General features: G+C 54.4%; 1 protein-coding gene across 3 annotated transcripts in view; it reads left to right on the forward strand.

Annotated features, from left to right (window-relative positions):
* Window positions 1-1,163: 1,163 nt before the first annotated feature.
* TLE2 (TLE family member 2, transcriptional corepressor) overlaps window positions 1,164-21,687 on the forward strand; it is a 29,543-nt gene continuing 9,019 nt past the window's right edge. The window contains exons 1-13 of one of the 3 annotated variants that reach the window (XM_086410237.1): window positions 1,164-1,313; window positions 10,501-10,571; window positions 10,649-10,746; window positions 11,086-11,149; window positions 11,611-11,655; window positions 13,996-14,058; window positions 16,316-16,390; window positions 16,596-16,779; window positions 17,444-17,463; window positions 18,585-18,692; window positions 19,062-19,106; window positions 19,664-19,813; window positions 21,278-21,416. In XM_086410237.1, the coding sequence (XP_086266363.1) occupies window positions 1,223-1,313; window positions 10,501-10,571; window positions 10,649-10,746; window positions 11,086-11,149; window positions 11,611-11,655; window positions 13,996-14,058; window positions 16,316-16,390; window positions 16,596-16,779; window positions 17,444-17,463; window positions 18,585-18,692; window positions 19,062-19,106; window positions 19,664-19,813; window positions 21,278-21,416 (1,153 nt within the window). In that variant the 5' untranslated portion in view covers window positions 1,164-1,222. Of the gene's footprint in view, window positions 1,314-10,230; window positions 10,572-10,648; window positions 10,747-11,085; window positions 11,150-11,610; window positions 11,656-13,995; window positions 14,059-16,315; window positions 16,391-16,595; window positions 16,780-17,443; window positions 17,464-18,584; window positions 18,693-19,061; window positions 19,107-19,663; window positions 19,814-21,277; window positions 21,417-21,687 lie in introns of those variants that run through there. The other 2 variants (XM_086410238.1, XM_086410239.1) reach the window with 2 other exon arrangements.

Here is a 21,687-nt window from a genome sequence, read left to right on the forward strand (position 1 = left end):
CCCAGTCTCCCAGAGCCAGGCTCACCTCCTCCTCCTGATTCGGCCTCCCAGGCTGAGGAGGGGTCAAGGGCTAACAGATTTTCCAGCCAGCCCAGGAAAAAAAGCATCCTGTAAATGAGGATGTGACATTAAACATTCACATTCCAGGCTGGCCAGGTACATCTGCTGCCTGAAATATTTACGTGGCCTTCTTCCTTCCAGAGTCTGGAGTTTGCACCTTGAACTTAGATTAGACTTGGGGGAGAAACAAAAAGCACCTGCAGTGATGTGGAATCAGGGACCTGGGCATGACCACCCCACATGCTCACCCCATTGTACAGACAGGAAAACTGATGCCTGAGGAAGGGCAGGAAGTTGTCAAAAGTCACAAGACAAGACAGGGCCACAGCCGGTCTCCTGCCCTTTGCTGGCTGGCTGGCAGAGCTCTCGGCCCCACTAGGCAGTACCAGAAAGAATTGGGAAAGCAATGCAGATCATAAGGATAACAGAAATCATGGATGGCTGCCATCCACTGAACATCTATTATGCTCTGACCTTGGCTCAGGGCTTCAGCTGCAGTTCTCAAACAATTCTTGAACATGCCCGGTGAAGGAAGGACCATTTTACAGATAAAGAAACTGAGGCCGGAGGCGTCAAGTGACACCCCTACTGAGGCGTCAAGTAGGGGCACATAGCAGAGAACCAGGATGCTGAAAGACACACATCTTAGCCTGGACCCAGCGCAGGTGGGCAGAGCTCTGGCCCTTCCCCTTGCTCGGGGCCTTCATTCTAATCGGCATCGTTTTCCAGTCTGAGGGTGACTGAGCCCGGTGCCACCTCTGGGCAACCCTCTGCATGGTGGGACACACTGTCCCCACAGCCACTGCACTCCGGCCATCACCACCACCCCCTCTCTCCTGCTCGCTGGCTTTATCTTTACAGCATTGATCGCTGTGAACAACTTAGGTCAACAAATATTCCGTCCTCTGCTTTTCCCCACACCGGAGATGAGTTCAACAAGAGGGACTGGGTCTGTTTGGGTCACTCCTGAATCCCTAGGGCTTGGACTCCTGCCTGGCGCACAGCAGGTGTTCAGGGAAGATGTAGGAAGAAAGTGAGATGGCAAAGGAGCCAGCGGGATGGGCGGGCCTAGGCCAGCCCTGCAGGATGCGTCCTGTCGGACAGCCAGGGCTTCCGGGAGCCATGGAAGGTGTTGGAGCAGAGGAGGGGTGCAGCCACACCCATGATGAGTAGGATCTACTGTTGTCGCAGAGGGGCCAGTCTGGAGGGGAGACAGAGGCAGGACCCCAGGACGAGGCCCGCATGGAATTTAGGTATTTTCTGACTTTAGGGGCTGCAGGAGGGAGCTGCCTGTACCCCAAGGCCCTGCCAAACGCCCAAGCACTCTGCTCTGCAGAGCTCTCGCGGGGTCTGCCCTTCTCCGACTATCTCTGCACCTCCTCTGCCTCCGGGTACCTCCGGGTCTAGGTCTCTCTCTTCCGCGGTCCTTCAAGGTCTTTCTTGATCTCTCTCTCCTCCCCCTCGAACACTCCCTCCTACTGTGCTCTTTCACAGCCATCCCCGCCTCTCAGTCGACCTCGCTGGTCCTCCCCGCCTCCAGCTCCCCCTACAAACCTCTCCCACCCACCCAGGGCCCCTGGGCCCGGTTGCTGGGCGCCTGCCAGGCCAAGAAGCCCGCCTCTCCCCGCCCTTGACCCTCCGCCTCTTCGCGTCCTCCTCCCCCTCCGCCCCTCCGCCCCTCCGCCCCTCCGCCCCCTTCACCCTCTCCTCTTCCCCCGCCCCTCCTCCCGCTTTGTCCCCTCCGTTTCCTCCTCCCCCTCCCCTCTGGGCTTCCCGCCTCCCAGGCGGGGGAGGGGCGGTACCCTCGCTCCGCGTCCCCTGCTGGGCCTGACCTGGCCAGTTGGGTGACGCGTCGGTCCGGCCTGCGGGGTTACCCGTGGTTCCTCGGCCGCGGCGGCGCGGGGGGACAAGCGGGCGGCCACCCAGCACGCAGGAGGGCTGGCTCCAGGGACCCAGGACCACAGCCACCGAGCGCTCACCCCGAGCGCCGCCTACTGTGTGACCTTGGACAGGTCCCTCGGCGTCTCTGGGCCTGGCCGCCTCCATCTCTTTCCTCCCCACTCCCAAGCGAGACCCACCACCCACCGGCAACCGGGATTTATTGGGCACCTGCTGTGTGCTAGACTCTGTGGTGGCTGCCCTGGACTCAGGACAGCACCCCTCTTTGCCCCTAGTGGAACCTACAGCATGTAGAGAAGACAGACAACAAATAAACCCGTGAATAAGATAATTTCCGAGAACAGTCAGGTGCTGGGGAGAAAAATCCAGTAGGGGACAGAGAATGACAGGAGGCTACTTAAGCCAGGAGATGGGGGGAGGTCTCTCCAAGGAGGTGACATTTGAGCTGAGACCTGGATAACTACAGGAGCCTGCATACAGGGGATGGGGTGGGGGGAGGTGTTCCAGGTAAAGGGAGTCCAGGGCAGAAGCCTGGAGGCAGTTCAGCCTGGTCAACTGCAGGGTCTCATCCCCTACTTTGCAGGGCAGCTGTGAGCATCAGACACAAGGTCAAGTGAATAAAGCAGCTAGCCCAGAGTAATCAATGTCTTGAGAACCATTACCAAGGACAAACCCCCTTTTCCAGATAAGCAAACTGAGGCCCAGGGAGGATAAAACGACTCGCTGCACATCAGAAGTTGGAGAGGGAGATACATATTGGATACAGTGTTCCACTCACACCTGTGCAGTGCAGGGGGGCTGGGGGAGTCTCAGGTCCAGCAAGGAGCACCCTCCCCAGGGGAGAGATGGAAGTAGAATTCACAGAGATGCCACGTGGCAAAGTCCAGAGGGTGAGGTCAAGGCTTGGCATGGGGTGGGGTAGGAGGGTGAGTTTGGTGATGTGGGGTCTAGGATAGATACATTGACCAGGAAACCCCTGGGTTTTAAAAATAGGGGATGCCTTGGGCTTCCCTGATGGTCTAATGGTTAAGACTCCACTTCCACTGCAGGGGCCACGGGTTTGGTCCCTAGCCAGGGAAGTTTCATATGCCCTGAGGTTTGGCAAAAAAAAAAAAAAAGGGGGGGGATACCTTTTGAGTGTGAGCTCCAACCCTGTTTGCCCCAGTTGCACACCCTGACATCATAATAACTGAAGCTGTTTCATCTGTCAAACTTTGATTCTGTGACACTGATGAGAAAATATCTGGCATTATCCCCATTTTACAGAGTCACAGGAGTAAGTAGCCAAGGTAGGATTTGAACCCAGACCTTCAGGTTGCAGAGGTGCCTTACTGGCAGGGTTAGCACTGGATAGGTTGGCAGGGGCTCTGGGACTCTGTCCCACATGTCAAATGACCTGGGAGAGGCTCTACCCCTAAGCTTCCCAACACATGTGGAACAGGTGCGGTTGGGCCTGGACAGACCATAAACATTAAACAAATAAATTGTGAGCATTCAGGACTTCTCTGGCAGTGCAGAGGTTAAGACTCCGCGCTTCCACTGCAGGGGCATGGGTTCAATCCCTGGCTGGGGAACTGAGATCCCACATGCCAAGAGAGATGGCCAAAATTTTTTTTTTTAAAGAAGAAGCTGTAAATGTTCAGAGAGTGACTAGGCTTCCAAAGGAAATAAAATGAGAGAAGCTGACCAGGTAGGGGGGTTGGGGCCAGCTAGAGCCAGGCTGGCCAGGCCAGGCCTCCCTCAGTGGTGATGTTTAATCTAAGCTTGAGATGAGCCAGTCATGGTCCAGGCAAAAGAAACAGTTTGTGCAAAGGCCCTGAGGCAGGATCATCATGCCTGCAGTGTTGGAGAACAGGGAGGAGGCCTGAGGGGAGTGAGTGATGAGGAGAGAAGAAAAGTGATGGGGGATCAGATCTTGTAGACAGAGGTGGGGAGTTTGCATTTCATTCTGAGGGTGATGGGGAGCTAGGGAAGATTCTTGAGCAGAGGGAAGGGTGAGATTGGATTCACATTTTCATGGGTGATCAAAGATGTGGGAAAAGTGAAAAATGAGTGCATAGCCCAGCTGTTGGGTGTGAAATGAGGCTGGGTAGAGAAGGGCCCTTTGGGGCATAAAGGAAGTGTAAATGGCTACCCTGTTTAGAGCATTTACTATGAATTTTTAAAAAATATTTATTTCTTTGGTTGTGCCAGGTGTTAGTTGAGGCATATGGGATCTTTAGTTGCAGCACATGGAGTCTAGTTCCCTGAACAGGGATCAAACTCAGGCCCCCTGCATTGGGCACCTGGAGTCTTAGCCACTGGACCACCAGGGAAGTCCCTACTATGAAGCATTTTAAGTACTTTATAGGCCTGAACTTATTTGAAGATTCTGTTATCAATCTCCTTTTCCAGATGAGAATACCCACTGAGTCCAGGTCCATCCTGGACTCCCAAAAGTCCTTTCTTCTTTTTCCCCTTTGCAGTCCAGTTCTTGCCCAGGGGGAGGCTGGAGTTTGGAGCCCTCAGCCAATAGCAGTGCCTCCTGCCACTGGCTGCTGTCTCCCCTGTCTCCCATTAACCAGGGCCGAAGGGGATTTTACAGACCCTTGTGAAAGTAGGCAGAGTGATATACTCATGCTGCGTTCACTCCCTGTTTCAGCTTCACAGCCAGAGAGTGTTCAGAGGCCCACTCAGTAAGGCAAGAGGTCAGACCTCAAGGCTCCTCAATCCCAGGGCAGGGTTTAAAGTTGCCCCATCTTTCCTCTTCCATGTTGGGTTAGGGTTATATAAAGGCACAGTTCAAATGAGGCAACTCCTATGTACCCTGCAGAACCTCAGCTTAAACACCCCACCAGACACCTAGCATGCCTTTCCAACTTTCCATGTAGGCACCTCACTCCTGGCTCTGCCTTCACCCCCATCTCCACCCCAGGTCCTCCCTTCTCCTCAGCCCAGACCACTCTCAGGGGGCTGAGTCTTGTGCTTGGTCTCCTCCCACTTCTCCAAACTTGGGAACCCCTCCTGCATGGCCTAGCCCTGGCTGCAAGCTTGGGAGCAGCAAAAAGCATTGGTTTCAAGAATAAATCTTGTGCAACCGTCTCACTATACAGGTGAGAAAACTGGCCTAGAGAGAGGCGCTCAAATGTCCCTAGGTCACATGAGGAGGTAGAGGGCAGGGCGCTAGAACAGGGCATGAAGGCTCCCTGTGTTCATGGGTGGAAGGAAACGTGTGTAATTTTTCTGAGGGGGGCTCACAGCCAACCGTGGCGGGAACGGAGGCTCAGAGGTCACCCGAAAGCCCTGGCCAGCGGGAGGGGGCAGGCCTGGCTGGTGGCCCAGCAGCTCGGCTAGGGGGGCGGTAGGCAGAGGTTGGCGAAGTCGGAAGCCAAAGGCTTGGCCTCCCCGAGGGAGCCGCTTTCCCGGCCCGGGTCGGATCAATGGGCTGTAATTATACCGCGCCGGGCCCGGAGCCGGCGGGGAGGGAGCAGGAGCTGGCAGGAGAGAGGCGGCGGGCGGGGGAGCGCGGGCCGGAGAGGGACCCACGTTACTTTGATTGACAGCCCGGGCGGGCGCCGCGCAGGAGCTTCTGGGGCTCGTAGTCTTTCTGAGAATCCCTGCTCCCGTCTCCTCTCCCATTCGCGCCCGGGGAAACCGAGTCATGGGGACCAGCGACCCTCTCCCTTCGCCTACACCTGGGCCCATCCCTTCCCATCCGACCTGATGGGAGAAACTGAGCCGCGCTGGGAGACTCCGGGCTTGGGTGAGAGTCTCAGTTCTTCCCTAGGCGTCTGGAGTGACTTGACATCTCTACCTCAGTTTACCCATCTGTGAAATAGGGCTAAAAGCGCTAGTCGGCCCAGCCAGCTGGCCAGGCTTTTTGCAAGGTAGTATGTTGGACTACGGAACTCTTCTTTTTAAGGGAAGACCAGCCAGGCTTAGGAGGTGGCTCGCTTCTCCCCGCGCTTTTTGGATACTAACCGAGCTGGAGTACCCCCCCGAAAGCCAAACCGGGGCTAGAATCAGGCGTCCACATGGATCTCAGGCTTCTCTCAGGGAGGGGAGGCACACTCTCCATACCCTGCTGGGAGCGCCTTGCCGCCTTCCGATTGGCCCAGCCAATCCTAGCACTTTCTGCCATTGGTTGCCAGATCTCTGATCCCCATTGGTCGTTTCCCATTGTGACGTCACGGACCCATGTGGGAGCGCCGCAGGCGGATTGGCTGGCGCTCCCAGCCAACCACCGCAGAGAAAGGAATTTCCACAGTAGCTGGGGCGGCGAGGCTGATTTAAGGTGGTCTGAGCAATACCGGGTCCCAGTGCTGCTTCTCAGCTTTTTCCTTTAAAAAAAAAAAACACACACCACATCCACATCATAAAAACCCAGCCAGGAACCGGGGCTGAGTCTTTCTGTGCAGTGGGAGGGAAGAGGTCAAAAGCTAAGTCCCATTCCCCAACGTTGCCTTTCTCCCAGGGTTTTGTAGATGGGGAAACTGAGACCCAGAGGGGTGGGGCGTGAAGCCCTGGATGGCAAATGAGTTAGATGAGGAAAGCCTTTCTAGTGAAGTGAGAAGGTTGTGCTAGACTGCCCAGGCTGTAACTCATGCCTGGCAGTCCTTTCCCTGCCTCCCTGTCTGGCCGGATGTGGCATTTCAGCGAGTTATCAAGTAATCGGCCGCCTAGGGGTCCCCCCCACCGTCTTCTCCACCCAGGTCACAGACTGCTCTCTGCTGAGCCTCCCCAAACTCTCAAAGCTGCTGCTCCCAAAGCTGGGGTTGCTTCTTCTCAGAACAAACCATCTCCTCCTTCCTGGCAAATTATACACACTGACTTGTAGTGTGTGTGTGTGTGTGTGTGTGTGGTTTTGTGGCTTCTCAGGCAATCCACAAATCTGTATTTACCCTCCCATGTGGAGTGTGCCTGGCTGAGGGATCTGAAGACTGATGGGTAAAGGTTCCTTCCTCCAGGAAGCCTTCTCTGAACTCACCAGGCAAAGCTCCTGTTCCTCCTCTGGGTACTCCTTTGTCCTGGCACTGCTCATGTGGACTTGCAGGGTGTCCTCAGCTCTGTCTCATGCCCTCTGCCCCTTGGAGCTTCCTAAGCAAGCCTGGGGCTGGCCCTCACCAAGGCCCCAGCATCTTCCCCATGAGGAGGTGGTTAGAGAATAAATATGAACCTGCCAATTTTGTGTGTAGTGGGAGATGCCTTTTGGAGAAGCTGCCTGGAGGAGGTGCCTTTTGGGTTGAACTTTGAAGGAATGGATTTTCTCCAGGCAGAAAAGGAGTGGGAGGGGATTTCAGAAAGAGATAATAACAAAACAAAGGCCTAGAGGTAAGAAAGAGCACAGATGAGGTAATCTGGCTGGTGTGGCCTGAGCAGAGTGTTTCAACTGATGGAGGGGGAGGTAAAGCTGGCTTAGACCAGGTGGTGCAGGGCATCTGATGCTAGCCTGAAGATCTGGGACTTTGTCCCAAGGGCAATAGGAAGCCATGGGGTAGCTTTAAGTGAGGGCAGGCCAGACTCAGAAAGTGACAAGAGTGAAACGTACTCAGAGTGAGAAGGTGGCTTGAGGTCCAGACGGGAGAAGAAGGAGGGCTGATGCAGGCAAGGGGTGCGGGGATGGGAAGCAAGGTTGCGTGGTAGGTGAAGAGATGAGAAGAGACTAGGATGATGCTCTAGGATCTTGGAGGATCAAGGTGATTGGGGTCTGACCAGGTGACAGACAGGTCTGGGGAAAGCTGCTGCATCTAGTGGCCTGGGGGACATCCATTAGTGGGGACTCTACCCACAGGGCTGGGCCTCAGGGTAGGGACCGGGGTGGAGCCAGAGCTTAGAGCCATCTTCATGAAGGTGATGCCTGAAGCCTCTAAGAGAACATGGTGGCTCAGAGCCTGGGCAGCCAGAGGTGTGGGCGAAGGTGACATTCAGATGACTAGGCTAGGAGGAAAGAGACCAGCCTCAGAGAAGAAGGAGGTCCAGCATGTCGGGAGGGCATGGGGGCTGGGAGGGTGAAGTCCACTCTGTGCATAGGTCCGAGGTGAGGGTCAAGAAGGAGCCGTTGGACTTCAGGAGGTGGAAGCAGTAGAGAATGAAGAAGTGGCCCAGAGTGGGGAGCTTTTGTCTTCCCAGGGAGGTAAGCTACCTCCTGGAAAGGTTTTGGAATTAGGACTGCACAGATGCCCCCAAACTTGGACTGATGAACTTTTGGCGTCATGGAATGCTGGCACTCTCTGTTTTTTAGAATTCCCCAGCAGGAGTGCGGTCAGTGATGTCTGCCTTTAGCTGGATCCACTCTTTCTTCTCACGCCCCTGCCTGTTCATTTATTGAGTACTTACTGTGTGCCAGGTTCTGCAGGCACTAAGACAGGTTCTGTCCCAACATGGCCGAGTGAGGGAGAAGAATGAGTGGAACAACCCACAAAGAAACACAATCATGTCAAAACAAACTCTGATAGGGCCAAGAGAGCAAGAGAGAGTACAAGATGCAGTGTTCGAGAATAACATGGTGGAGTGGGTGGGTGAATATTGCTTAAGTGGGTGGCTAGGAAGGGCCTTTCCAAGGAGTTGATGTTGGTGCTGAGACCTGAATAATGAGAAGCAAGGGAACAGCATTCCAGGGAAAGGGAGCAGGAAGTGCAAAGGCCCTGGGGTAGGATCCTACTGGGTTCCTTGGAGAACAGCAGGAGAAGCCCTTGTAGCTGGAGGGGAATGAAAGAGGGTGAAAGTGATGTGAGTTGGGATGAGGGATGGGAGGGTGGGGAGGGGGTTTGTGCAGGGCTTTGCGGGAAGAGGAAGGAATTTGGGTTTTTTCTTGATGGCAATAGGGAACCATAGTATACTTATACCCCAGCTTCCCTGGTGGCTCAGACAGTAAGAATCTGCCTGCAGTGCGGAAGACCTGGGTTCGATCCTGGGTCAGGAAGATTCCCCTGGAGAAGGGAATGGCAACCCACTCCAATATTCTGGCTTGGAGAATTCCATGGTCAGAGGAGTCAGTGAGCTACAGCCCATGGGGTTGCAAAGAGTCAGACATGACTGAGCAACTAACATTTTCACAACATACACATGTATCTTTATCCTTTATCCTTAGAATCTCCCTTCCTCTTCCCATGACTCCCCATCTTTATCCTTCGTGTGTCAACCTCCTCCAAGAGGTTTCTCTCAGACACCCCAAATAAGTAGATTCCCTCTAATCTCCATAATTGCCCCCCGCAAAGCCTCTTTGTACACACACAATTTCATGATTTTCAAGCTACAATCTCGTTTTATCCACTGATCTCAGAGAAGCCAAGAAATCTGTTCTCCATCCTGTATTCCTTCTGCCGAGGAGGAGGCCTGGCATGTCATAGGTGCTCAATAAATTTAACAGGGCTTTTGTATGCTTCTGCTCACTCATCTACAGACATGGGTGCAGATATTAACACAAGGCCAGGGGTTTTCTCTGTTTGGTTCCCTGTTGAACTTCTGGGCCTGGAGCAGTGTCTGGTCCACACTAGGCTTTCCACACATGTTTGTTGATTGATTTAACAAACGACTCTGAAGTTTCTCATGAGCATGATGGGAATAAGAATGTCCCACCTCCCACGTTACTGGATATGTGCAGTCTGCAATGGGAGATGGAGCCCCACCCTCAGGGAGATCTCAGTCTGATGGCAGAGATTCATATTTGTCCTCAGTGGGACCTCTGTTTTCTAGGAGCTCATGGTCTGAGAGGGGAGACAGCCAGGTCCACTGGTGTGGCCATGGGAACCCAACTCCCACCTCTGGAAGTTTACTCCCCTCCAGGGCAGGCTGAGGGCTGTTCTTGTGCGCGTAGTGGAAAAATAGCCCCTGCTTTGACCATTTTACAGGTGAGAATACCGAATACCGAGGCCCAGTGAGGGTGGAGGGGCCTGGCTCTGCCCCCCAGCTCGACCCTCCTCTGATGTTTTTACAGGTTAGACCCTGTCCCTGCGGGCAGGTTCTCCAGCCAGCGCTTGGCAGGCTGTTTTCCCCATCCTTAAGTCTAAGCCCATTTCCTCAGAAAGACCATTTCTGGCCCCCTCCTGTCCTCCCCGCACCAAGTTACCCTCACAGTGGGTCACTAGGTGTTCAACTGGTTTTTCTCTCTTGGGTCCTCGGGAGAGTGGGGAGTGGCGACTTTTGCGAGGCTGGACGCTAGCCTCAGTTTCCCTGCTGCTCCCGGGTGGAAGGGAGGGGGTGGTCCCGGGGCCGCGGCGCGCGGGGCGGGCGGGCCGGGTGGGCGGGCCGGGGGCGGCGGCGCCACCTTAAGGCGGCTCTGCCCGCGGCTCCCGGCCGAGCCCCGCCGGAGGGAGGCGGCTCCGCGCGGGGCCCGCCGCCCGCGCCTCGGAAACCGGCCGCCGCTCGCCCGACCTTCTGCGCCGGTCGCGCGCCCCACGCCCGGCGGGGGCCTCGGCGCCCCTTGGTCCCCGCGACACCGCGCGCTCGCTCGGGGGGCGGGGGAACTCCAGGGTCCCCTGCCCCACGCCGCTGCCCCTTCTTTCTCGGGCAGACCCCCCACCCCAGCCTCTCCCCCACCCCGCCTTCGCCTGGCCCCCCCAGATCGTCAAGCTCCGGAGTCGTGGCTGAGGGCCTCCTGGATCGGCAGGATGTACCCCCAGGGAAGGCACCCGGTGAGTGGGGGCTCGGGCTGCGGGGAGGTGGCGGGCGCCGGGCGTCCAGGAACTCAGACCTGGGCGTCCCCCCCAAGACCCCGCTTCAGTCCGGCCAGCCCTTCAAGTTCTCGATCTTGGAGATCTGCGACCGCATCAAAGAAGAATTCCAGTTTCTTCAGGCTCAGTACCACAGGTAAGGGGTGGGGGACCGGGGCGCCCCTCCCCAGGGGGCTCGCCTGGGGGAGAGGGGCGGGGTCACCAGCGTGCTGGGAGGACGGAGGGACCCCAGGGCCGAGAGGAGGGCTTCCAGGTAGAAGCGTAGGTGAGGAGGACAGCCCGTCCAGTGCTGGGACACTTGGAGCCTGGCAAGGGATGGGGCCGGCCTGGGAGCGGGAGTTGAGGGGTGGGTGTGTGGAGGTGGGATGGGGGAGAGCCAATCTCATCACTGTGGAAACTGGCCCAGAAGGGGTCCGTGGGTGTCTCTGCTGGGGGGCAAGGAGAGTGGAATCCCAATGTTCCGTCCCCTTCCCAGCCTCAAGCTGGAGTGTGAGAAGTTGGCCAGTGAGAAGACAGAAATGCAGCGACATTATGTCATGGTGAGGGGGTCGTCATACTGGGTGGGAGGCAGTGGGGAAGATGGCTTGTCTGTGAGTTGAAATACGACGGGCATGAACCCCAACTCCAGTACCCCTCTGGGACATGTCCCCAGCCGGCTGTAGGCCTCAATTTCCCTCATCTGTAAAATGGGCTGCTTGGGGTTCCAGGCTGTCTCCTAGCTCTTGGAACAATAAATCGAGGATACCTCCTCTCCTCCTGGGCATCTCTGAGGGGCTGGGGTCTCTGGGCACTGCTCATCTACCCCACCCCCTAGAGAGAATGGAGGGAAGAGAGTCCTGCTTTCTCCTCTGGGCTCCCTCTCTGGGCCCCCAAGGAGCTGGGAGGCTCTGGGTCCTGCTGTGATGCCCTGAGTCTGGGGGCTGTTGGAAGACCCAGTCACCCAGTGCAGTTGGACATCCATGGCTACGATGGACACTGCCAGATGGCCTTTTCTTTGCAGTACTATGAAATGTCCTACGGGCTCAACATCGAAATGCATAAGCAGGTAACAGTGTGTTGGGGGTAAGGGTGTCCAGTAGGGAGGAGAGGGGTCTGGAAGCTATGAGAGGGACCCAGATCTCCAGCAGTCACAGGCCCAGGGAGCAGACGTCTTATCCTGAAACCTCTGGGACCAGGGGCCAGATTTCAGCCTTGAAAATGAATTTCTGGAGATCTTGTTCAGGAGAGATGTGGGCAGCAGACGGGGGCCAGGCTTCCTTGTAGCAGAGGCCAGCAGCCAGGTCACAGAGCGTGGGGAGGGACTTCTGTCCTAAGAAGGAGACAAACGGACAGTCTTAGAGGTCCCTTTCAGCTCAATGTATCTGACATATGGAGATGGATCCTTAGGGTCTGAGATGGAACCCCTAGGTTCTGATACCGTTTTGAAGGTTCTAAGATTAATGCTAATGATCCAAGGTTCTGAGACTGTCTTCTATGTCTGAGAGTGATCTCAGGGTTCTGAGTCATACCTGAAGGTTCTGAAATTGGCTCCATTTGCCCGAGATTAACCCCCAGATCCTGAGGCTGATCTCAAGATTTTTTGATGGTTTCTAAAGGGGAGGGGAGAATTTTATCATAGAATCACCCATGCACCCAAGATAAAGTTTTCTAAGAGGACGAGAGGGACCCGGAGATTCTAAGGTTGATGGAATCTTGGGTTCTGTCCATCAGAATATTAGAATAAATCGGCAGAGCCTAGGGTCTTTCTGGTGAGTGGGAAGAAGTGAGGGTGAGCCGGGAGTGCATGGAGGGAGCCTGCCTTGGCATGCTTTTCTGGGTCTCTGTGGGTTCTGCTGGGTCTGGTGTGGGTAGGAGGGGGCTTGTTTGCCTGCAGCATGGTGTGGTCCTATGGATGCATGAACTAGACCTCTTTATGGGGTGGATCCCAGCTCCGGGAGCCTGGGTCCACCCTCCTGGTATGAGATGGAAGACACAGCCTCACCCAGGTGCATCCAGCAGCTCTGTAACTCAGGCAGAGGCAAAGCACAGACTGACAGAAAACCCCCTTCCCCACCCACTCACATATTTCCCCTCTGTTCAGCCTCTATGGGGCACTCCCTGCCCAGCCCCGGTCCCAGATGAAACCTACAAGTAAAACCACACTATTTCTAACCCACTCTCTGACACCAAATGTGTGTGTTTTCGCTACACAGAACAGTTCTGGAAATCTGACACCAGCTGGGTGTCCCTATGCTTCAATTCAACCCTAACACACCTACCCAGAGTCAGTGCAAACCCCAGTGGTTCAGGGTTAGGATTAGGGCCCCACAGGACTGCCCCTGCCTCCTGGGCCTCTGACCCACCAGCTATAAATCAGAGTTCCCATAACCCACTCCCTGGTCTGATGTTTTGCCAGAATGGCTCGCAGAACTCAGGAAAGCTCTTACTTACATTACCCATTTATGATAAAAGATATGACTTAGAAACAGCCTGATGGAAGAGATACACAGGACAAGGTTATGGAGAAGGGCCTGGAGCTTCTATGCCCTCACCGGGCACTGTCTCCCAGCACAAACATGCATCCACCCACCAGGAAGCTCTCTGCCACCCCCAGCCCCTCTCCCCTCCTTGGAGGTCGGGGGTTGGGGGTAGGACTGAGAGAAGTTCCATCCCTAAGTGTCACTCAAGTGTGGGTGACATGGACTTATTGTGAATGACAAAAGATGCTCCTCTCGCTGCTGCTATTCTGAAATCCCTAGGGTTGTAGGAGCTCAGGGCAAAGAGCAAATGTATATACATATATTTTAACTTTTTGTTTTATTTGGGTTAGAGTTGATTAACAATGTTGTGTTAATTTCAGGTATGCAGCAAAGGGACAGCTATACATATACATGTAGCTATTCTTTTTCAAATTCTTTCCCCTACAATGTGTATTTCTTATAGCATCACACTCCTGAGTGTGGTATACTGGGATGGCCTGCTGACTGCAGCCACAGGGCACAGGGGCAACCTAGAGAGGGGCCATGCCTGGGAAAGACCTGGGTCCAGGCAGGGCTTGAACTTGGGACTTCAGGCGGGGGCTCCACTCCCTCTGTTTATGCTGAACTCAAAGCTCCTGGGGGAGCGGGGGTAGGTCCCAGTCTGCACTGGGCGGCTGCACCTGCTTTCTGGGAATCTCTGTTGAGTGGGTCTGGCAGGTGGTATATCCGTCCTGTCTCCCAGCTCAAGGCTGCACTGGACATCAGGTGAACAGCCTCTCTGCCAGACTCTCAGCCTGTGTCCCATATTTGCACCTGTGGGTGATAGGCCCCTCACCCCAAGCTTTGCAAGGCTTGTTGTGCCCTGGAGTTGAGGTTGTGGATTGACAGCCTGCCCTCCAAGCCTCCTCCCCGTTGCTTCCTGCCAGGCCGAGATTGTGAAGCGTCTCAGTGGGATCTGTGCTCAGATTATCCCCTTCCTGACTCAAGAGGTAAGTGGGTTTCGTGGGGGTGGGGGAGGGGAACTGGAAGAAGGATTTGGCCTGGGGGTCTAGGCACTGGCTGGGCTGGGACTTTCGGGATGGAGGCAGGTGTTGGCTGAGAGGGAAGGGGGTTGGTGCTCAAACCTGCAGCCAGGCTGCCTCGGTCCAAATCCTGGCCACGTGGCCTTGGACTAGTGGCTTGCCCTCTCTGTGCCTCCGTCATAAAATTTAGAACAGCGGCTACATACAAGGTGGTGAAGATGATGCTGGTGTTTAGTAAACACCTAATAAAAGTCTGTCCCTGGTACTTAGTCCCTACATTATGCTGATGGAAATCAGCCAGTCCCAAAAGGACATATACTATGTGATTCCATTCACAGGAGGTCCCTGGAGGAGTCAGATCCACAGAGACAGGAAGTAGGTGGTGGGGCCAAGGGCTGGGGGAGGGAACAGGGAGTCAATACTTCATGGGGACAGAGTTTCCATTTGGGAAGATGAAAAAGCTCTGGAGATGATTGTGGGAATGGTTGCAGGACAATGTGAATATGCTTAATGCCACTTAAACATGGTTAAAGGGTAACTCTTATGTACTTGTAATCACAATAATACAAAAATGTGGAAAGGGACAGATAAGGCAAGAGAGTGTGAGCACTTCATTGAAACTTAAAAAATAAAGTTAGCCCTTGTGCAAATGCCCTAAGCTCTTCGGGACCTTTGCAACCCCCATTCCTGCTTCCATCTGGAACATTCTATCTCCAGAGAGATGAGAGGACAGATTCTGACACAAGGTGGCTACACAGGGGGCCCTTACTGTGTTGGAGACCACAAAAGGGGAAGATGCTCCTTTTGGTTTGGACCCCATCAAAACCCCATCAAGGTTTCTGGGCTCTTGAGATGGAGTGAGATTCATTCTGTCTGGTCTCGGATTTAGAGATGGTGTCTGAACAAGGTGGCCCAACGTGACAGAGGCCAAACTATAGTAGGAAATGGGGTAAAAGGACTTCGGGAAAGAGTGAATTAAGACACACATGTGTCCCAGGAAATTCCATGCTTCTAGACCAGAAGTCAGCATACAACAACCTGAGGGCTAAATCACTGGCCCTTCCCTTGTTTTGTAAATAAAGTTTTATTGGCACACAGCCATGCCCATTCATGTTCTTATTGTCTATGGCAGCTTTCACCATAAAATGGCAGAGCTGAGTAGTTTCCATAGAGACCCTCTGGCCTACAAAACCAAAATTATTGACTCTCTGGCCCTTTGCAGTCAAAACATACCAACCCCTGGCCTGGACACACCCTTTCAGGTGTGCCCCATACAGGACACCCCATCAGTATCCTGACACCTCCTTAGTGGGAACAGCCCCAATCTCCATCCTGGGTAGTTTGGGTGCAAAAGTGGCCTTAGAGAGAACATAGGAGCCACTAGCTATGTGTGGCCATTTACATCTGTATTAATTTTTATTTCTTTTATAATATATTACATTAAATTAATATGTAAATTTCTGTCAAATTGATTAAAGGAGGCATCTCGTTCCTCAGTTGCACCAGCCACATTTCAAGTGCTCAGTGGCTGCAAATGGCTTCTGTATCCAACAGTGCAGTTGAGGATGTTTTATCACTGTGTGAAAGAGGGGAGAGGAAGGAAGGAAGGAGGGCGGGATGAGGGTGGGGTGCATGGGGGGCCTTTAGAGACTGCCAGTTTGTATTTTGTGACCTGGGTGATTGGTCCATGGCTGCTTATTTGTACAGTGGTTCTTTACTGGCGGTGATTCTGTCCTCAGGGGACACTGGGTGATGGTGGGGACCTTTGTGCTTGTCACTACTGGGGGTGTTTCTGGCATCCAGTGAGTGTTGGGGGCAGGGACGGGGCTCCACACACCACAGTGTCCAGGACGGTCCCCATACAGGGTGACCCAGCCACGACGTCAGCAGTGCCGAAGGCGGGGACTCTGATGTATAAACTCCGCTTTCTAAGTATTGGTTTGAACTGCACTGCATTGCTTTGTTTGTTTCCTGATTTTGAAAGGAGAGAAAGAAAATAGAGCAAGTGAGAGAAGAAGAGGGGCGGGTGCTTTCCTGATGGTCCAGTGCTCCCACTGGAGGGGGCGCGGGTTGGATTCCTGGTCAGGGAACTAAGATCCCATATGCCTGCAGGGTGTGACTGATAAATAAAGGGGGGGTCCCAGAGGGTGTTGTCTGAAAGGTAGGGTCTCTGATCAGATAAGGGTGCTCTCCTGAGTGTCCCTGACCCCACCCCTACCTCCAGCACCAACAGCAGGTCCTGCAGGCCGTGGAGCGGGCCAAGCAGGTGACAGTCGGGGAGCTGAACAGCCTCATTGGGGTGAGTCATCTGGCGCCCACCCCGCCCTTGGTGGTGAAGCTGGGGGTGCTGGGTGGGCAGCTAGCTGACCTGGGCTCCGGTAGCCTTGGAGACCCCAAGGCAGGCCCTGTCTGCCCAGACACAGCCTCTCCGGCTTCGGCTAGGGGAAGCGGGGGCTCCCAGGGCCCGCCCCCGCCCGCCCCTGGCCCACCCCCCTCCTCTCCAGCAGCAGCAGCTCCAGCCACTGGCCCACCACGCCCCCCCTGTGCCCCTCACCCCTCGCCCAGCGGGGCTGGTGGGCAGCAGTGCCACGGGGCTGCTGGCCCTGTCGGGAGCCCTGGCTGCCCAGGCTCAGCTGGCCGCAGTCACCAAGGAGGAGCGGGCAGGCGTGGAGGCGGAGGGGTCCAGAGGTGAGTGGACATCCCCGATGGAAGGGGCTGGGGGAGTGGGGAGAGGGTAGCAGGACCACTAAACTCATCTAAATGAGAGGGATGGGATTTCCCAGGTGGCTCAGTGGTAAAGAAGCTGCCTGCTAATGCAGGAGACACGGGATCAATCCCTGGTCCAGGATGATACCACGTGCTGTGCAGCAACTAAGCCTGTGTGCCACAATAATTGAACCTGTGCTCTAGAGCCAAGGAGCCACAACTACTGAAGCCTGCGCTCCTTAGAGCCCGTGCTCCACAAGAAGAAGCCACTGCAATGAGAAGCTCGCGTAACTCAACTAGAGAGTAGCCCACACAGCAGCGAAAACCCAGCACAGCCTTAAAAGAAATAATAAATAAAATAAAAAAATAAATGTGAGGGAACGGAGGGGGCTGCAGAGTTGCAGGTTCAATTCTGTTCTCCATGGGCTATGTGTCTTTGGGCAAGTTATAAACCTCTCTGGGCATCTATCTGAATGGTGCAGGGAAGGGATAGTCCACTCCTTGCCAGGGTGTTAGAAGGAGGAGGGAGTTTCTGAGTTGGGAAGAGGGCTTTATGTGCTGTGGACGGCTGAGCACTCTAGCACCATGGGATATAACCCCCCACTTCTTTTCCTTTCTCTCTCTTTACCTCACCCCCGCCTGCCAGTGGAGAGAGTCCCTAGCAGGGTAAGTTGAGGGGCTCCGGGGACTTGCCCTCTTACCTAACATTTGCTTTGTATTCACATGTGGCTGAAGCTGCTTGTTCTGAGCTGTTAGGGCCTCAGAAGGAGACCACATCCCGCTTTCACACTGTGTAGCCTTTTTTGGGGGGGGGGTAGGGGGCTGCCCATAAGACTAGAGTTTTATTTATTTCAAATTTTCCATCTCTAGCAATTTTTGCAATAGAATAAATGAATGCATGCCTGGGTAGCATTCCATCCATTCCTCTGTCATTAATTTATCCCTCATCCTCTCCATTTTTATCATCTACAAGAGGGCTGCACAACAGAAATATCACGTGAGCCCTGTAGGTAGTTTTTAAAAATTGTTTAGTTTTGAAATCATTACAGATGTGCAGGGAGGTTGCAAAGAAATGTACAAGGAGGTCCCTTGTACCCCTCACCCAGTGATAACATCTTTCAGAACTAAAATACAGTGTCACAGTCAGAAAATGGACATGGGTGCACCCCACAGGGCTTATTCCCACTTCATGGTTTTACACGCACTCGAGTGTGTGTGTGTTCCCATGCATTTTCAATCACACATTTAACTTTCTGTAAACATCACTATGAATTTTCCAGTAGCCACATTAGGAAAGTCAAGCAGGTGAAATGAATTTCAACAGTAAATTTTATTTAACACAATGCATCCACAATATTTCAACCTGTAATCAACATAAAAGGTTGTTTTGGTTTTTTTTTTGTTTTTGAGCAGAGAAAGGTTTATTGCAGGGCCATGCAAAGAGACCTGCAAGGTTGGCTCATGCCTCCCTCAGAACCCAAATGCACAACATAAAACAGTCTTAATGGGATCTTTTCTGTCTCCAAGCTCCGAATGCATTTTGCACTCAGAGCTTATTTCAGTTTGCATGGGTGCCCCCCAGAGGCCCTTGGGTGATATCTGGGGACATTTGTGATTGTCACAATTCCACTGAATCGGCCCTTGGAAGGTCCTTTTTTCCAGATGAGAAGCTTGGGGCACAGATCCTAATAACAGTGATGAGGCTTCTCGGTTCTGGCTGGGCCAGGACCCAGTCTTGGGCTCAGGGCTCTGACTCTTTCTCCCACCTGGCCCATGTGGCTCTGCAGAGTGTGTCTCCCTCACCCCCGGAGAGTGTGGTGGAAGAGGAGCGGCCCAGTGGCCTGGGTGGAAATGGAAAGCAGAGAGCTGAGGAGAAGGATCTGTCAGGACCTTATGTGAGTAGAGGGGGAGGCGCGCATGGACTTGGGTGGGCAGATGGGGGTGGGGTGAGGCCGACCAGCCTGAGAGGTTGATTGCCTCTGTGGGTCGAGAGCTGGGAAGGAGGTAAGGAGGTAAGGCTCCTGGCCTCTGGCTCTCACCCCACTGCACAGAGTGGTAAACTGAGGCCACACAGCACCTCTTGGGTGCTCATATTCATCTTCTCCATTCTTCTCCCTTGAGAGATTTCCCCCACTGGCCTCCTTTGTACTTGAACAAATGAAACAAGCCCCAGAATCCCAATCAGACCCTCCCAAGGAGATGTAAGGGGGTGTGGAGGCAGGGGTAGGGCCAGGGTGAGCTCTCTTCCCCCCGTGTCCCCCCAGGAAAGTGACGAGGACAAGAGCGATTACAACCTGGTGGTGGACGAGGTGAGTCAGGGTCCAGGCTCTTCCCGCTCTGACCTCAGGTCTGATCTGGGCGCAGAGCAGGCAGTGGGTTATCTGGGAGAGTTGGGGGGCCTTGTGTTCCCCTCTCTGTGGGATGGCTGGGATGGGGATGCTATGGGGCCAGGGGCAGTAGGGAAAACCAGGACATCCCAGGCTGACCTCCTGTCCATAGCATAGGTGGGGAAACTGAAGCCCAGAGAAACCCAGAGGCAGGCAATGGAAGTGGCTTCATGCCCTGGTTCTCTGCGTGACTTCAGGGCAGTGACACCCCTTCCTTGGCCTCACTTTTCCTCATCTATTCGATGGGGGGAAACAAAACTAAGCCCATATAGAGTTGTTGCTCTGTGTAGCTTATGTCCTTAAACCCATTGTACAGATGAATCAACTGAGGCACAGGGAGGTTTCATAATCCTCCCAAGGTGGGTCCTAGATGTCCATTCTAGAGGTCGGGGTGGGACACAGGTAGGGTATAGAGAGGAGCTCTCCTTCCTCTGCCACTTCAGTGCCCTCCCCATTCATCGTCACCTCCTCAAACCCAGGACCAACCCTCCGAGCCCCCCAGCCCAGCAACCACCCCATGTGGAAAGGCACCTACCTGCATCCCTGCTCGTCGGGACCTTGTGGACAGTCCAGCCTCCTTGGCCTCCAGCCTTGGCTCACCGCTCCCCAGAGCCAAGGAACTCGTCCTGGTAAGTGGCGGGGGGGGGCCTTGAAACTCATTTTATTCATCCCAGGGACCTGAAAACAGACTGCCGTGTTAGATGTGGGATGAGAGAAATGAGCCAGGCTGGTGTGCTCCAGCATTCCCTTCCTGATTATTATGTCCCTAAAAATCCACCTCTGCCTTAGCCCAGTAATTTTTCCTAAGTGGACTCATTCCGCAACTTTGTAAATAATATTAAAAGATAACTCACCATCTTATGTGGAAAACAAGTGTCTCTAGCAATAGATAGGAAGTCAGTGAAAATAAACACAGTGAGTGAAACTATAGAATTGGCAACTGGCCAGGCTGACTCCAGCCCTGGGAGTGTTAAGGCCTTGGGGACACACACACCAGCCCCAACTGTAAGGAAAGATGATTCATACCAGAAAAACTTTCTCCTTGCTTCTCCTGATGTTTGATGCCTGGTGTAGGGGACCACCTGAAAGCACTCCCCCACCCTCCCAACCCCCCCGGGCATTCTCAATTCAGCTCGATTTGTCCCTGCCCCCAATTCTTCCCCAGACCCCTGCCCTGCACTTACCAGGGAGACTGTCGGTTTCTAGGCTTCCCCTCCCAGCAGGTTGCTATGGCAACTGCCAAGGTTGGGGCTCCCATGGCATCTCCTGTGCCCTCTTCCCATGCCAAGGAGATGCAGAGGGGGAGGGGCAGTGCTGTTTTAATGGAGAAGCCCCCAGTAGCCCCCCTGTCCCCATGTTGGCCCCAACTACTCCCTGCCATGGGTGTGTGAATGTGGTTGTCACAAAACGTGTGATCCTGTGAAGGAAAGATAGGGTGCAGCCCACACAAGATGAGGATGTGAAGTTTCTTGAAAGGCAAAGAAAGCGATGACAGAAAGCTGAGATGGAGCTTATTCCTACATGGAGGTTCAGCTTCCCCTCTCTTCCAGGGTCCCCATGGGGAGGGACAGCAGTGGGAGACATCCCCTCCTCATGGGGAGCAAGTGGGTGACCAGCAGTACTAGGGTCTTGCCTTGGGAACATGCTGTGGTCTCCTGCTTGCAGAGCCCATCCTAGAGTTTGGTCCTCTACCCTAAAGGATGTAACACTCTCTAAGTCTGTGTACTGCCTTCTCTCATGATCCCCACGGGCCCAACTTGCCCCAAGTGTGTGAATGTTCACCGCCTTTTTTACCCTGTGGCTGCATCGTATACCTTATCACACACGTGCGATTCTCCCAAGACTGTGTGGGTTCCTGTGTGTGCACCCCGAGGGCCGATGCTCAGATGTCCATCTGGCATTCGGATGTGCACGGATGCTCACATGGGCCCTGTGCTCAGGGGGTCACCTGTGGGGCCTGTCCCCAGGTGTCTGTGTATACCTGCCATGAGCCCTGGTCTGCCCCAAGTGTACCTGCTCTCACCTTCCACCCAGATCCTTGGGCTGCAAGGCACCAGGTGTCTGGTGGTGTTCAGTCTTGCCCTTTCCCCCAGAACGATCTTCCAGCCAGCACTCCTGCCTCCAAATCCTGCGACTCCTCCCCGCCCCAGGACGCATCCACCCCTGGGCCCAGCTCGGTCAGTCACCTCCGCCAGCTAGCAGCCAAGCCTGCCCCTTCCACAGACAGTATTGGTAAGTCCCTGCTCCCTGCTGGGGAGCTCTTGACAATGGGGGTGGGGAGGCAGGAGGTCTGGCTTACAGCCCTGGCATTACCTTGCACTTTCCATGACTCTGAGCTAGACACTGCCTCACGCTGGGCCTCTTGTTTCTTCATTGTCTTGGCTTGATGGTGGCAGGGGTCAGCTGAGGCCCAGAGAGGGGAAGTAACTTTCTTGGGGGCTCCAGTACCCTAGAAAGACAAGTTTTGGAGTTACACATGCTTGCATTTGAGGTCAGCTTTGGA

Source organism: Bos grunniens, chromosome 7, assembly GCF_055505025.1.
Source record: "Bos grunniens cultivar Pamir isolate PY7600 chromosome 7, Bosgru_T2T1.0, whole genome shotgun sequence".
In the NCBI taxonomy this organism is placed as follows: domain Eukaryota; kingdom Metazoa; phylum Chordata; class Mammalia; order Artiodactyla; family Bovidae; genus Bos; species Bos grunniens.